Genomic DNA, 14716 nt, shown 5'->3' with positions numbered 1-14716 from the left:
CATATTTTTATCATGAAATTGTCATGTTGTCTCCCTCAGAGGCTGTGGATCCACGCAGGCGGGTTTATGTACCTCACGAGCCCCAAACCACTGGACAAGATACGTACTTATTCATGTTTGTGAAGCTCTTGGGAGCAGCTCCCTCCCAGCTGGTGATTAGCTCCTTGGGCGTTTAGCTCTTTCTTTCCGAGTAGGAAGGAATCGCAGCCCGGATATCACTGCACCGACCGGATAAATAGACCTATGTACGGGGTTCGCTGTATTCACTTTTTTGAATTTACATCAGCACCTGCACCAAAACACCCATCTCAGGCACAACGATCATGTCAACTGACGATACCACGCCCATCAACGCACCAAGCGGAACAGGAACTGGCTCCGAGGGAGAATTCGAGGCAAGTATTCCTCTTCATGTGTGTAGCGCCAAAATAACGAAGTTTGACGCAGTGTGGTGGATGGGGCGGTTCGTTGGTTGATAAATCAACAGGAAGGGCTGCGGACTATCGTCAACAACTTTCAGACACAGATGGGCAGGCCGTTGACCGCCGACGAGCTGGCAGCCATCACCCGCCAAGCTAGAAGTTTCTTCGATGGCCAGGTGGATGGCCAGGACGATTCAGGCCTTCACCTGGCCTCGAATGAACCCAGCCAGCCAGAGAATGCTCCAGTAGAGCTTGGAGACGCGGTGTAAGAGGGCATCCATCTGTCAGAATTATTTTTTCTTCAGTCGCTGTTGCTAATTCAACTTTGATCTATGCTTCTTCGGATATATGTACGGGTAAAGCCGACAAGACGACGAAGAAGCAAACGCGAAGCCACCCTATCCGCCGAGCTTCTACGAACTCGCCAGGCTAATCTCCTCCGCTCATGGAGACAACCCCACCGACCTCCTTAAGTCATTGCTGTGCCAGAAAAACCTCAGCCTCGACGGTCTCAAGACGATCCCTAATAAGTTGAACGATCAGAAGCCTAGCCCCCCCGTCCTGGCTGCCCAAATCGGCGCCGGAAAAAAACCTTGGGAAGCCGCTTTTGATCCTAATCAAACGTAAAGAAGACATTATGTACTACTTTACTTGTGCTTATTTAGTTCTGCATTCCAGTTTGTGTATGTAAATCTTGATTCATCTACCATAAAGCGTTGTATAAACTTGAAATCACCCAAAGCATTTCTGTTTTTTTTTCTTTGCTCAAGTCTCCCGTTGATCAAGATGAACGAAAAATCATAGCTTCCCTATAAGTGGCCAAAAAATGCATTCCGTAGACGAACCTCTAGCAGGTATTTGTGAGCCCTTATCGGGCTTAGCAGGTATTTGTGAGCTCTTATCGGGCTGGAAAACATCAATAATACTTTAACGGCAGGTGTAAGAACTGGAAATACGTACTAGGTTATTAGATAATGGTACATGAGAATAACAAGGCTTAAAGGTTAATATGGCTGACAGCTGACAGGACGAAGAAGCTTATCATCTGAATATAGTTAACGACAGGATTCCTGTGGAAACGGGATTACGATACAGTTGTATTTCCGCGTATCAACGGTTCTCTATTTCAGTTTTCATCCGTATAACTTGTAAAGCTCAGACCTTCACTAAAGTCCTTAAATACTCTACAAATGCGCGCATCCTAGTTGTTTCTTTTCTTATCGCAATATTTTTGTTTCTTTCCTCATTTTCGAAATCAAACCCAAACCTCTTCAATATTCTGTCCCGTGAAACCAAATCTGCCAATCGTTATCTATTAGCTTGTCTGTGAGATATTCTGAAACACCTTGTTTCTGGCTTGACACGTAATCAGTAGTACCCTAGTTATTACAATAATATTGCGATCTTCAAGAACACTTTGTTAGTCTAAACTTCTACTCGCTCAAATCATCAATGGATATCAATCAAGATGAACGAGTTCACAATTTGGCCGAAGCCCTTAATAACCTCCAGTTACATCAACAAAACGACTCTCAAACCCTTACTTCCCAAGTAAATAACCTTAGAACCAATGTTAATGCTATCAATACTACCCTCCAAGACATTTCCCTTCGACTCACACTTTTTCAACAACAACTTCTCACTATACAAACCATTCCTCCCCCTCAACAAATCTCCTTTTTGGATGTATCGGTCATGACCCACGCTTCATTTTCCGGCAACCCGAAGGAGCTCAACAAATTTCTTTATTTCATTAAGGATCGTCTTGTGGAGGTCGAATCTCGGTTTGCGACGGAGAAGAGCAAGATCAATTGGGTGGTACGACATTTCAGACATGCAAACGGTAACATCTCCGACACCACTCCTTCGTATAATTGGTGGATTTCGATTCTCAAGGAGAACGCCAGGTCTCAAGGTCTGAACGCTCATGTCGCCTCCGCCGAAGATCCTTACACCCTTCCTTGTCTTGTTTCTATTCGTACTTTTATGACTAAATTAGAGGAGGTTTTTGCTGATAGAAACAGTGTTGAGGATGCTAAGCGTGCTTTGTACAGTTGTAGACAGGGAAATATGTCTCTTGATGTTTTTAATTCGTTGTTTAGTTCACTGGTGTATGCTGTTGACTTAACGGAGGATAGTAGATGTGATTTGTACAAGCGTGCTCTTAACCCTCGGATTCTGGAGATCGCTATCGTTAAGGACTCCTGGAAGACGGCCAACACCCTCCAAGAAAAGCAAGATCTGGCAATACTCGCTTCCAATATACTCGATGAACTAAATCAACTTTGCAATAATCTACCAAATCGAAGACCAGAATATCAAGCTCAACAACCTCCCCCAGCTCCTCGAGTTCCTATTCCTATGGATATCAACGCTATAACGGCCAGTATTGGTTTCACTTTTCCTTTTTATCGTGCGTTGTGTGTCAAGAACAAGCTCTGCCAACGATGCCACAAGCCATACGACTCAACTCACATCACTAACCGGTCTTGCCCCAACACCGAGGTTTCAATGAAGGAGAAGTTGGAGTTGTTTGTGCGATTGAACGCTCGAACGGCACCGGCGGTTCCAGTAGCGGAGGTGGAAGTCTCGGCGGTTAACGTGGTTCCCGATGGCCATTCTTGGGACACTGTGGGGGCACATTTGTTTGCAGACATGTTGATGTATGGGATTGATCAAGATGGAAACCCTATCGAGGATGGCAAGTCGTCTTTTCCTCTCTTCCCTAACCAAAATCCTACCCCTATCTTTTCCCTTTCCACAGCTTCTTCTAGAGTCATACTCCCTTTCCATCTCATACGACCCGGTTTACCTACAGTCATTGCGATGGCTCTAATTGACTTGGGGGCTGGAGGCTCTTTTATCAACACAAGTTTTGTAAGAGCAAAGAATTTAAAGCTAACAACGCTCGCTACGCCTTTTTCCTGTAGAAGTTTTGATGGATCACCAGCCTCTTCTGGAGACGTCACACACTGTTGGCGCGGATTTTTGATTGGATCCGATTCACAGAATCAATCGCGTTCTTTGGAGGTTTCTCTTAATGTTCTCTCTTTATCCTCCGTCGACATAATTTTAGGACTTCCGTGGCTCAGGGCAAACTCAGCTTGGGTCGGCGGACCTCATGGACATCTTTCTTTTCTTACTCCCAGTAATTGTATCCTTCCTCCTTTTCCAACCACCACTCAATCCCTCACAATATCGTCTATCACTAATAATTTACTCCTTAATCAAGATGAAATTTTGTCTCTTCCGTCCCAACTTCGTTCATTTTCTGATGTTTTTACAGTAGCCAGTTTGCAATCACTACCACCTGTGCGACCACAATTTGATCTGAAAATTCAGATTAAGGAGGGTTGCGTTCCTCCTTTTGGAGGATTGTATAATCTCAGTGAGCAAGAGAGACGGCAACTTCGTGAGTACATTGACGATAACCTTAGCAAAGGTTTCATCAGACTTTCTTCCTCCCCAGCGGCAGCGCCAATCTTCTTTGTCAAAACGGAAGGAAAGGATGACCGACCCTGTGTGGACTATCGAGGTTTAAATGCCATCACAACCAGAGATAGCTATCCAATTCCCGTTCTTTCTCTTTTATTAAATAACCTTGCAGGATGTAATTACTTATCCAAGATAGATTTGAAATCAGCGTTCAATTTGCTTCGTGTAACACCAGGACAGGAATATCTTACAGCTTTTCGGACTCCATGGGGAATGTTTGAATATATGGTAATGCCTTTTGGTCTAGCAAACGCACCCGCTACTTTCCAACGGTTCATCCAGTATGTGTTGCGCGAATTCATTGATGTGTGCTGCTTTGTATACATCGATGATATACTGATCTTTTCCAAGACTAAGGAAGAGCATTTGAAACATCTCACAGCGATTCTATCCAAGCTACGGGAATTCTCACTTAAAGCTTCTTTAAAGAAGTGTCAGTTCTTCCAATCAGAAGTCCAATTTCTGGGTTTTATCGTATCTTCACAGGGTCTCCGTATGGACCCGAAGAAGCTGGAAACTATATTGAAGTGGCCAGTACCCGAAACTTTAAAAGGACTTCGGAGTTTTCTTGGGTTTTGCAACTTTTATCAACGTTTCATTCCCCATTTTTCCGACGTAGCGGGCGCTCTTACTCATCTCACCAAGGAATCATCATTTCTTCCAGGAGCAATGAAGTTGCCAGGACCTATGGCAGCCTTCAAAGCTCTTCTTTCAGCTTTTTCTTCGGCTCCATTGTTATCACATTTTTCCTTTGGTGCGGACAGAATTGTTCATGTTGACAGTTCGGGTTTCGCTATCGCAGGAGTTCTTAGCCAACCAGATCCATCAGGAAGACTGCACCCTGTTAGTTTCTTTTCGCAAAAGCTAACGGACCAAGAACGGCAATGGTCAATATATGACTTGGAACTACTGGCGGTGGTAGCAGCTTTCGAAGAGTGGAGAGCATGGCTAGCCGGTACATCTAAACCGGTATTGGTTTTTTCAGACCATGCAAATCTCAAGTATTTCATCACGGCTACTTCTCTTTCTCCAAAGCAAGCTCGCTGGGCGGGTTTTTTAGATTCTTTCAATTTCAAGCTTATACATCTTTCAGGGAATTCTAATCCCGCAGACGCTCCCAGTAGAAGACCAGACTTTGATACTCCTCTGTCGAAATTGGTACCAAATTCCTTAGCTAGCAAATTTTGCATAAACGCTATCGAAACTGCACCACAGGCAGTGAAGGAGCATGATATCTATTTTCAGCCAGTATCCACGGCCTTCCATCAGTCATTAACAGAGGCTTACGCGACACTCAGCGCAGAAGAGAGGGCGGATTTTCACTTCCAATCTGGTCTATATTGGTTTCGGAACCGGGTATTTGTACCAACTTCGCTCAGACAACAAGTGATTAGCACTTATCACGAGGGACCAGTAGTGGGACACCCAGGAATTGCTCGAACACTTTCTTTAATTCTTTGAACATTTGATTGGCCAAGCATACGGAGGGATGTTATTTCTTTTGTGTCATCCTGCGATTCTTGCCAAAGAACACGCTTTTCCAGGCAGTCACCTGCGGGAACTCTTCAGCCTTTTCCAATTCCATCACGGCCTTGGAGTGTGGTTGGAATGGATCTTATAGTAAAGCTTCCTCGCTCGGGTTTGTATGATTCTATATTAGTAGTCATTGACCATCTCAGTAAGGCGACACATTTCATCCCTTGCAAGGAATTGATGACAGCAGCAGAATTGGCTAAGATCTTTTGACGAGAGATATTCCGTCTTCATGGCCTACCTGATAGAATCGTCTCGGATAGAGGAACGACCTTCACAAGTGGGTTTTGGCAGGCTTTTCTTAAGCTTTTAAAGATCAGTTCTGCTACCTCCACCGCTTATCACCCACAAACGGATGGACAGACGGAGCGTATGAATCAGATACTCGAAGATTATTTACGACATTTCGTGAATTATAATCAAACTGATTGGTCGGACAAGTTGGATGTAGCAGAATTTGCTATCAATAACTTACATTCTACTTCTACTGGGGTTTCCCCATTCTTTTTTGTTCATGGTTATCACCCCCGTTTTAACACACTCACCTCAACATCTGGAATTTCAAAGGCAGATAATGTAATCCGGGATTTACAGCAGATTCAGGACAGGGCTTCTGAATCTATGCAACAAGCAAAGGAGAAGCAAGCATTATATTACGACCAACGAAGACGAGATACTCCGGTTTTTTCACCTGGAGATCAGGTCTTACTTTCTCGGCGATTTATCCAGACACGTCGACCAAATGCGAAGTTAGATTTTAAGCATTTAGGTCCATTCTCTGTGGTAAAGATGGTCGGTGAAAGAGCGGTTCAGCTTGATATTGCAGAACATTATCCTAAACTTCATCCAGTCTTTAACGTTTCTCTAATAAAACCGTATAAGAATCCCTCCCTAAATCAATTCCGAGCGAACTTGCCATCTCACCCCGACAATCATATTTCACAGATTGCACGAATAGATTGGAATTTTTTTGCGGAGGTTTTGGATCATCGTTCAAAGAGAAAGGGATCTAATGAATATCTAATTCGTTGGGAAAATTCGACCCCGGCTCATGATCGTTGGATTTCTCTAAAGGACATACCGGCAAGGATTCACAACCAACTAATCGCATTTCATCAGTCTTCAAACTCCGATATACCCTTACTTTTGACGAGTAAAAGGTAAAGCATATTTGTAAGAACTGGAAATACGTACTAGGTTATTAGATAATGGTACATGAGAATAACAAGGCTTAAAGGTTAATATGGCTGACAGCTGACAGGACAAAGAAGCTTATCATCTGAATATAGTTAACGACAGGATTCCTGTGGAAACGGGATTACGATACAGTTGTATTTCCGCGTATCAACGGTTCTCTATTTCAGTTTTCATCCGTATAACTTGTAAAGCTCAGACCTTCACTAAAGTCCTTAAATACTCTACAAATGCGCGCATCCTAGTTGTTTCTTTTCTTATCGCAATATTTTTGTTTCTTTCCTCATTTTCGAAATCAAACCCAAACCTCTTCAATATTCTGTCCCGTGAAACCAAATCTGCCAATCGTTATCTATTAGCTTGTCTGTGAGATATTCTGAAACACCTTGTTTTTGGCTTGACACGTAATCAGTAGTACCCTAGTTATTACAGCAGGCAAGAGCCTTTCATAATAACTCCTGGTGGGTGTCGAGCGTGGCTGTCAACTTCAACAAATCTCGGTAATGGCGGTTCATCTAAGGTCAAAGTGGCGCGACGTTCACTGTTCAGTCATGAGAGCCATACCCTTGAAAGCCTAGATTACCATAGGTCTTGAAAATCAAGCTGACCATATCTTCGTAAGCCCTTCCGCCTATGACGAGCTCCATCCATTTTAAGGACATCTCGCACCAGAGTTTAGACTGGATGATGTTTTGAGAAGAGTATAGGTCGATACTACGGTCCCAGCTCTTAGCCAAGATCCAATTAGCTTCATCCGATGGATACTCTTCCTACGCACGATCACGAAAACAGAAATTCATGTGAATGCGCGCTCTGAAAGATTGGTGGGAAGTAACTTCGACCGAACAGGATCGACTGGAACGACAACTTTACCGGATATTTCTGCATCAGCTGTAGCGCTTGGTTCGAGAATCTTAGAGCCCCCTCGTCACTGTTGATCGAGAGCTCCAAGTCGATCACCAGTCGTAGCCATCGGCTGCGCGCGTCGATACTCTTCTCCCTTTGACGGTCTACAATCTTCATGACATGCTAAAAAAACTTGGAAGATCGTCAACCACAATTCAAGTTCGTATAGACTTCAAAAACAACAAAGATTGCATCACTTATTCTGACCTCAAGAACGAAAATAAGTACTTCGAACAGAAGAGCCCGAAACATTATTGATCAGTGGCTTTTACCCATTGTAGATATTTTTTGCAAGAGATTTCCTGATTATTTGAAAGACATACATTCCGTTGGCAGACTGTGATTTTGGCAAGCAATTTCTGCGATACTTTCAGTGACCTGAGTAGAGATGAAAGCTTGTGACTCTTGACCCAGTTCGAGATCCTAATAACCGATGTGATGGCACGTTTTGTTTTACTTTATGACATGATATTTGACAGATAACATCTCTTGCGGAGATTTATCTATGTAGAAGAAGAGTGTGGATGACGACCCAACTTCGATGAAGTATCGAATCGCTTCCCAATCGTTGCCCATCGAATACGTCTCAAATTCCCAGACGCACAAACACGCTCTGATCTTACCCAGCTTCTCCGAGAAAGCGCCATCCGATGCAATATCTTGTGCGCCTTGTGAGAGTTTCTTCAGCTGTTTGATGGAAGCCAGCAGAGGCTGTTCCAAGTTTTTCTGCGGGGAATGAGAGGAATTGGTGAAAACGAGAACTCCGTCTACTGTAGTCATTCTGTGAAGGCTTACACGGCGATAATCGTCTCGGTCAGTGTTCAAGGCTTGGGTCATACTACCGGCCAGACATGCGAACCGACAATGGATCTCGTGCCTCGTCAGTGTCTGAACCTCCTCGATACTTGTCGGTATCTTGCGAGTCAGACTGATGAGATCGGCTGTGAGACCGAAGAATTCGAACACCAAATCTTCCGGCCAGTCATGTGTCGCACTAACACAAGTATTGAAGGCTGATTCTCAAAACATGGAAAACTCAAGATCAAAAGATGGCCATCGTCATGTGGCGCAAAACATGATAGCTTAAGAAAGGCTCTCACTGACCCGTTTTCCATAACCAGGTGGCGTCTTTCGAGCTCACTTGAATTGCACTCGCTTCTTGGGACTGGATTAACATTTCCTTCGCTGAATGGAGAGCAGAATCAATCACATCACATCCGGATTAGTAGACATTTGCCAAATTTCGTGATTATCTGAAAATCTTTATTGACCTGCTCTATAGTGCTGAAGTATTCTTTGTTCATCGTTGGCCCTAGAATTTGGATTAAATAAAAGCATGTTGAGGATGTGCTGTGGACTGTATCATGAGATCAACTAGTTACCTATTTCTGTGAGGAACGGATAGGTTTGATAGGTCTATCCGGATAAGCGATCTTTGAGAGTTTTTAAACGAGCTTGTCAGACCCGATGCCTCTTCATTCCCCCAAACAGGAACTAGATTATACACTTGCCGTAAAAGGATGACCATGTCCAAGCCTTGGATGAAATGAGTTCCTGTGGCCCCTGACGTCGCTTCCAGAGTTTTCTGCAGGATATGGTGGAGTAAATTCTGGAGTCCCCTATGATTCGCCTGTTGGGCAGCATAGAGCAACGTTTCGGGCTTGAAATCAAGACTGCTCATCAGTCGATCTATTGACTGGATAGCTATTAGGGGGTGTTAAGAAAAAGTAGCTTCAGTCATGTGGGTGCGTTTCGAACGAAAAGTAGCGGGCTTCTCATCTATATACCAGGTAGCTCGTTTCCTTGCGCAGAATCAATCATGAAAGCTAGGAAATGTGTTCCAGCTTCATTGTAACCTTGGGGAGGTAGATTCTTCAAACTGTTCCTCGCAAGTTCGTAATTCCCATGGTTTACCCAGCTCAATGCTGCTTTCCTTTTTCAAAAAAATAAAACCAATGAGAAATTCACGGATCAACTCGGGTTATGGATAAAAACTGCAAGATATCCATCCGATTTCACCTTGCAAGTTTTGCGAAAGTGGCCTCCTTAGTCTCGACAAAGACCGCATGAGTTCCAAATGTATACCATCTCGCCGCCAAATCGAATCTCATCTTCTTATACTCCTGATCGCCTCGGTGCCAGATCATTGTTTGTGACATAAAAGCGCAATCCGATGCTAAGCGAAACTCGGAATTTGCTGCACGAGTTAAGAAGAATAAAAAACGTAACATTCATTTATCATCGATAGCTGGCCATGACGATGAACCAGTCCGATTGAAATTATCCAGAGACAAACAAATGCGAGAGGTGGGAAAAGGCTTACCCAGCATAGCGTGATCAGCAGTATCTTTTAAAAACTGAAATTTAGATTCTTCACTAGGTTCGTTTTGTGGTATATTTGTAAACACGTTTGGCGCCGATTTATTCTGATTCCTCCTCCCATTCGGACCCTTAGAAGCCGAGGAAGCGAGGATGATGGTGTAGAAGGCCGGGTCGCCCAAGCACCTCTCGATCGGATCCTCTTTTACCACACAGGCTGAAAATATTTCTGCACATATTATCGAACGCTCACTTCAAAATAGAATAAGAGTGAAAATTTGAGAATCAGCAAGTCGTCTTCCCTTTCGAAGATGGCTTAACATCTTAACTAGCCTGTCGTCGGAGAGCTTGTGAGAAATGACCATCAGTTTGTTGATAAGTTCCTGATTGAAGGGCACAGTTTTCAAGGCTTCTTTGACGGCTAAAGATTCGCAGGTGGATAGTGGTGAGTTCGAATTGCTTTGAGAAATCTGGAAAAATTCATAAATCAATCCAAGCCTCACCGGTGCGCAGTTCCGATCCCATGCGTTTTCGCTGACTTAAAAGTTGTATCTTCCGCAACCATAGTGCTTGGCTGGGCCGGTTGTTCTGATTTAGGATATTAAAAATACGTAATTTGTGATCAAAAATAGTAACACCCCGATGTGCTGTGATATATCATTTTACTGACCAGTGCTTCTTCCAAAGCTTGTTCTCCTTTCCTTTGAAGTTCATGCTGGTCATTACTTCCGAAGGAGGCGGCTTCCAAGAAGGAATAAGCCAAAGCTCTGATGATCTTGACTTTCAACTCGGATGTCGAGCCTGGGGCGTCTATCCCAGTATCCCCTGGCTCCTCTGGGGCAGTATGCCAGGAGTGAGAATCCAGCTCGTTTAATGCCAGCGTGAGCCATTGGGAAGCTTTGATTAAGACCGGAAGCTTCTGTGAATCCTTTTCTCCTCGTTGTGATTTCTGGCTCTTCGGTTTCAGCAATTCGTAGGCAAACGTATATAGTCTTGAAATTACATCCAGAGCTTCGGCCGGTTGTCTCTCATCAGTTGTCTTTGGGAACAGAGCCAGAGCCTTGCGTAGGTTGAAGAGTGTCGCGGTCTCATTTCCTGATGCCCAACTCTGTATTAACAAAAGAGATCAGCCTCGCTGGATTGTTCGACTGCAATGATAATCTAAACTTGTTACTTGCACAATCGGCCTTGATGGAATAGAACGTGAGCATTGTGCAAATGAAATCCTTGTCTTTCGTTATTGTCGAGTTATCAGGGTTCGACTGGATCTCTTGTAGTTGTTGCTCCAGCTATGTAAAAAATTAACCGATAGATTCAGATCATCAACAGCTATGTAGATCATCAAGCATACATTACTAACCTCCCAAGCTGTTTCAATGTTTTTCATCGCGGATTCTAAATCATACACCATGAGCTGCGCTTTGGACGACTTTGAACTTAGGCTGACGAGTTTAAGCAGTACTGTGCAATGATTCATATGGCAAGAGTTACATTGTGTGAATCATTTTAATAGGCTATCAAGATAAGGATTGCAATTCACTTACACGCGGTGTCTTTCTTGACAGGGGAACCGGCATAAATCATGGTAAATCCCAACTGCCGCACTGTTCGTAATCAACGGAGTGCATAGATCTAACTCTCGAATCTTATTTTGATGAAGATGTAGGATCCAAGGGAAAAGGTAGAACAGACATACTCTTGGCACATATCTTCTCGGATAGTAAGGGTTCTTGATGTTTCTTATTCTTTGAAGTTATTAGTGGAGACTGGCTTGAGTTCTTTTGATGGAGTAAGCGGAGTGCCGAATGGTAGATTTTATTGAGTTCGATATAGTCCGGTTTGGAGGACCTCTGACTGTCGAGGATCCGTCTGAGCTGACTAGCCCGGTTCCAGAGCTCGACCCCGCGAGCATCGAGTTCGTCTGCCCAGCTATCATACTCCTCGCGGTCTGTGGAGACAGCAAGATCGATCGGATGGCTTTGGACGGCAGATCGGATGTCATCCTGGTGGGCCTTCCTGAACGAACCCGAAAAATCTCTGGCTAGGGTAAAGAGCGTGGTGAGCTCGTTGTACACCTCGTACTCGAGCTGTTGGTCTCCGAGAGTTGCCGGATGGATCCCGGAGGGAAAGTATCCCAGGATCTGATCCTTGGTGTTCTCCAAGAGGCTAGCGAGACGGGAATAGTCTTCTCGAGACTTGCCAAGTTGGGGATTGTCATTGGTTGAGAGCACCATTTCTGAGTTACAGTTTTGGTCAACAGCTTCCTCAAGATCTACACTTGAAACCTCTTCCAACATTGTTGGATTTCCCGCGCGGAATATCCGGCAGCGGTCACGTGACATCCGGTAAATACCCGGAATATCTAGTCGGATTCTCGGATTGGGCTCCCCACTCTCACGCCCATCGGGCCCTGTCTCGCACACATCTCAGATCATGGATGCAAAGCTGCCAACTCTCTTGCATCCATCGGGCCCTGTCTCGCCCGCATCTCAGATTGTGAAACTACCATAAAACCCCCAGTTGTACGTGCGACTTGCACCCAGACAATGAAAATAAATGAAATAACAACAGGCCATGAACGGGTTAAGGGGCTTTTTTTTTTTTTATAAGTCTTAGCGCAATTGCGCGCATCTGCGCTAAAGGTACGCGCACAGGGTGAAAAGCCATTTCAGCTTTTAGCGTAGCGTTAGCGTAGATAGGCGCAATTGCACTAACACTACACTAAAAAATAGCGCATTTGCGCTGCACTACACTACACCACTGTCAATAGAAGGTGTTCCTGATGTGTAATACCTCCTTGGAGCTTGTAATATTATCTAGAGAGTGTATTCTTATGGCAGAAAAAATTTGGGGCCGTTTGGAGCACCAGAGATAAGGTTTTGGGGGTTTCCCTGAGTAGGAAATCCGCCAAATTAACCCCCCTGTTCCACAAGGCCTTCCTGATGGTTTCTACTGCTGTAAATCTCAAAATATTTTCTAGACAGTGTATCTAGATTGCTGTAAAATTTTGGGAGCGTTTGGGTGCTCCAGTGAGGAGATATAAATATTTCTCTATTTTCTGGGTTTTTTTGTAAAATTAAAATCCCGACTCCCGTTTGGGATCGCGTAATTACAATTCCGACTCCCAAAACGCCCCCGGGTCAAAATGCAGTCGCGAGGACCCGGGAAAGACTTCCCGAGGCGGTCCGCGCAACGTAAATTGTGTTTGGGAGTTGATTTTTTAAGGGTCTTGGAAAAACAACTCCCAACTTTTGGGAAAACAGCTCCCATACGTCCGCGCGACTATTTTTCGACCAGCGCTCGACGTCGACCTAGGCCCTTTTTTTGGGTACGGCTTTTTTGGGAGTCGTCGACCCAAAATAATTTTATTTTGGGAGTCGTCCCCACTAATTTTTATGAATATTTTTGCTTATTCATGAACAACCATAACTTCTTTCTCCCACCTACCACATGCTTGAAAATTTGAGAGCACAGAGAAACATACATAAAAAGACAATACTGAAAGTTTTAGCAGTATTGTCCCATCAGAAAATGAGATATAAGGGATGTGCGCCAAAATGAGTAGGAAAATAATTGCTGACTGTGTAACTTTTGCGTTACACACCCAAAATGTCCACAAATTTCAGGGATATCTTAAGACTGCATAAAATCTGTGATGTAACATTTCTGGCATTATTTTTCCATCAGAACATGACACATAAGGGGTGTGCCGAATGCTTAGTAGGAAATGACTGCTAACTGTGTAACTTTTGTGTTACACACCCAAACAGTCTACAATTTTCAGGGATATTTCAAGACTGTAACTCCTCTGCGCTATAGGGTTTGTGGCATTAGTGTTCCATCAGAACATGAGATATGAGGGGTGCAGCTCCACAATAGACATGCTCCCTACCAGCACACAATTTGTACCTCATGTTTGATGACACAAACTCTCAGAGCTGCCAGAAATAATAAGGACAAGAAAATAAAAAACGTTTATTAAAAAAATACTAGAGAGGACTAATCAAAATATTTATTCAAAAAAGACTAGAACAACCACCAATACATGAAAACTACAAATGGAAATACTAGTAAAATTTAGGGCCTGTACCATACAAAATCTGTTTTTCCTGCGCGAGGAAAACAGTTTTCTTTTTTTCAATATTCAGTTTAGCAAGAGGTAAAAACAGCCTCCCATAATCGTGTACCCAACTGCAGGCTTCCTGCACTTCTCTCCCGGCCCAAACTGTGTATGTACATACATAAATACATAACACATGGGTCCAGGGGGGATGGAAGGTCCTCAACACTAGACCAATACATTCATTGTGTATCGGTCCAAGATGAGATCCCATCAGACCAATACAATGTATTGATCTGAGGGGAACACTCCCCTTCTTCCTCTTGGACCAATTTATCGGGCAGAGAGGAAGAAGGGGAGGATTCCTCTTGGACCAATCCAATAGAGCGGTCCAAGAGGAAGGGGGAGAGAGCTACTCAATACATAGTATCGGTGGCAGAACCCTCTCTCTTCCTCTCCAACCAATCTAGTTGTATTGGTCGCAGAGGAAGGAGAGAATTCCTCTCAGACTGATAATATCAGTCTGGGAGGATAGACGGACCGAGTTGTTGGCTCGGTCCAAGGTGATCATGGGTCGGTCCGAGGTGAGAGATGGACCAATACATATGTTGCATTGGTCCGAGATGAGAGAGAGACCAATACACATGTTGCATTGGCCAAGAGAGGCCCCGGTGTCTTGGTTGGAGGGGGCTCAGCAGAAGGAAAACACACATGAGAAACAGGGTCAGACCTGTTTCTGGAAATTGATCATTTTGAGCAAAAAACAAGTTCTGGTTTCCCCCAAAAA

At 44.0% G+C, this 14716-nt stretch overlaps 2 protein-coding genes across 2 annotated transcripts; one reads left to right on the top strand and one right to left on the bottom strand.

Annotated features, from left to right (window-relative positions):
- Positions 1 to 323: 323 nt before the first annotated feature.
- On the top strand, positions 324 to 1049 carry PtA15_17A387 (uncharacterized protein; the record flags this gene model as incomplete). The annotated part of the gene is made up of 3 exons (XM_053164498.1): positions 324 to 395; positions 488 to 687; positions 785 to 1049. 3 exons carry the CDS (start codon positions 324 to 326, stop codon positions 1047 to 1049), a joined length of 537 nt encoding a protein of 178 aa, XP_053028460.1.
- A 6041-nt stretch (positions 1050 to 7090) lies between these two features.
- On the bottom strand, positions 7091 to 12103 carry PtA15_17A386 (uncharacterized protein; the record flags this gene model as incomplete). The annotated part of the gene is made up of 21 exons (XM_053164497.1): positions 7091 to 7159; positions 7253 to 7414; positions 7518 to 7673; positions 7758 to 7777; positions 7874 to 7973; positions 8088 to 8276; positions 8346 to 8563; positions 8655 to 8735; positions 8822 to 8862; positions 8933 to 8983; positions 9062 to 9254; positions 9338 to 9483; positions 9570 to 9747; positions 9874 to 10121; positions 10191 to 10290; positions 10373 to 10457; positions 10540 to 10964; positions 11044 to 11158; positions 11230 to 11330; positions 11414 to 11473; positions 11566 to 12103. The coding sequence occupies 21 exons, from the start codon at positions 12101 to 12103 to the stop codon at positions 7091 to 7093; spliced, it is 3276 nt and encodes a 1091-aa protein (XP_053028459.1).
- Between the last annotated feature and the right edge of the window lie 2613 nt (positions 12104 to 14716).

The sequence above is a fragment of the Puccinia triticina genome, chromosome 17A (assembly GCF_026914185.1).
Source record: "Puccinia triticina chromosome 17A, complete sequence".
NCBI lineage: Eukaryota > Fungi > Basidiomycota > Pucciniomycetes > Pucciniales > Pucciniaceae > Puccinia > Puccinia triticina.
This window is presented reverse-complemented; position numbering and strand designations above follow the sequence as displayed.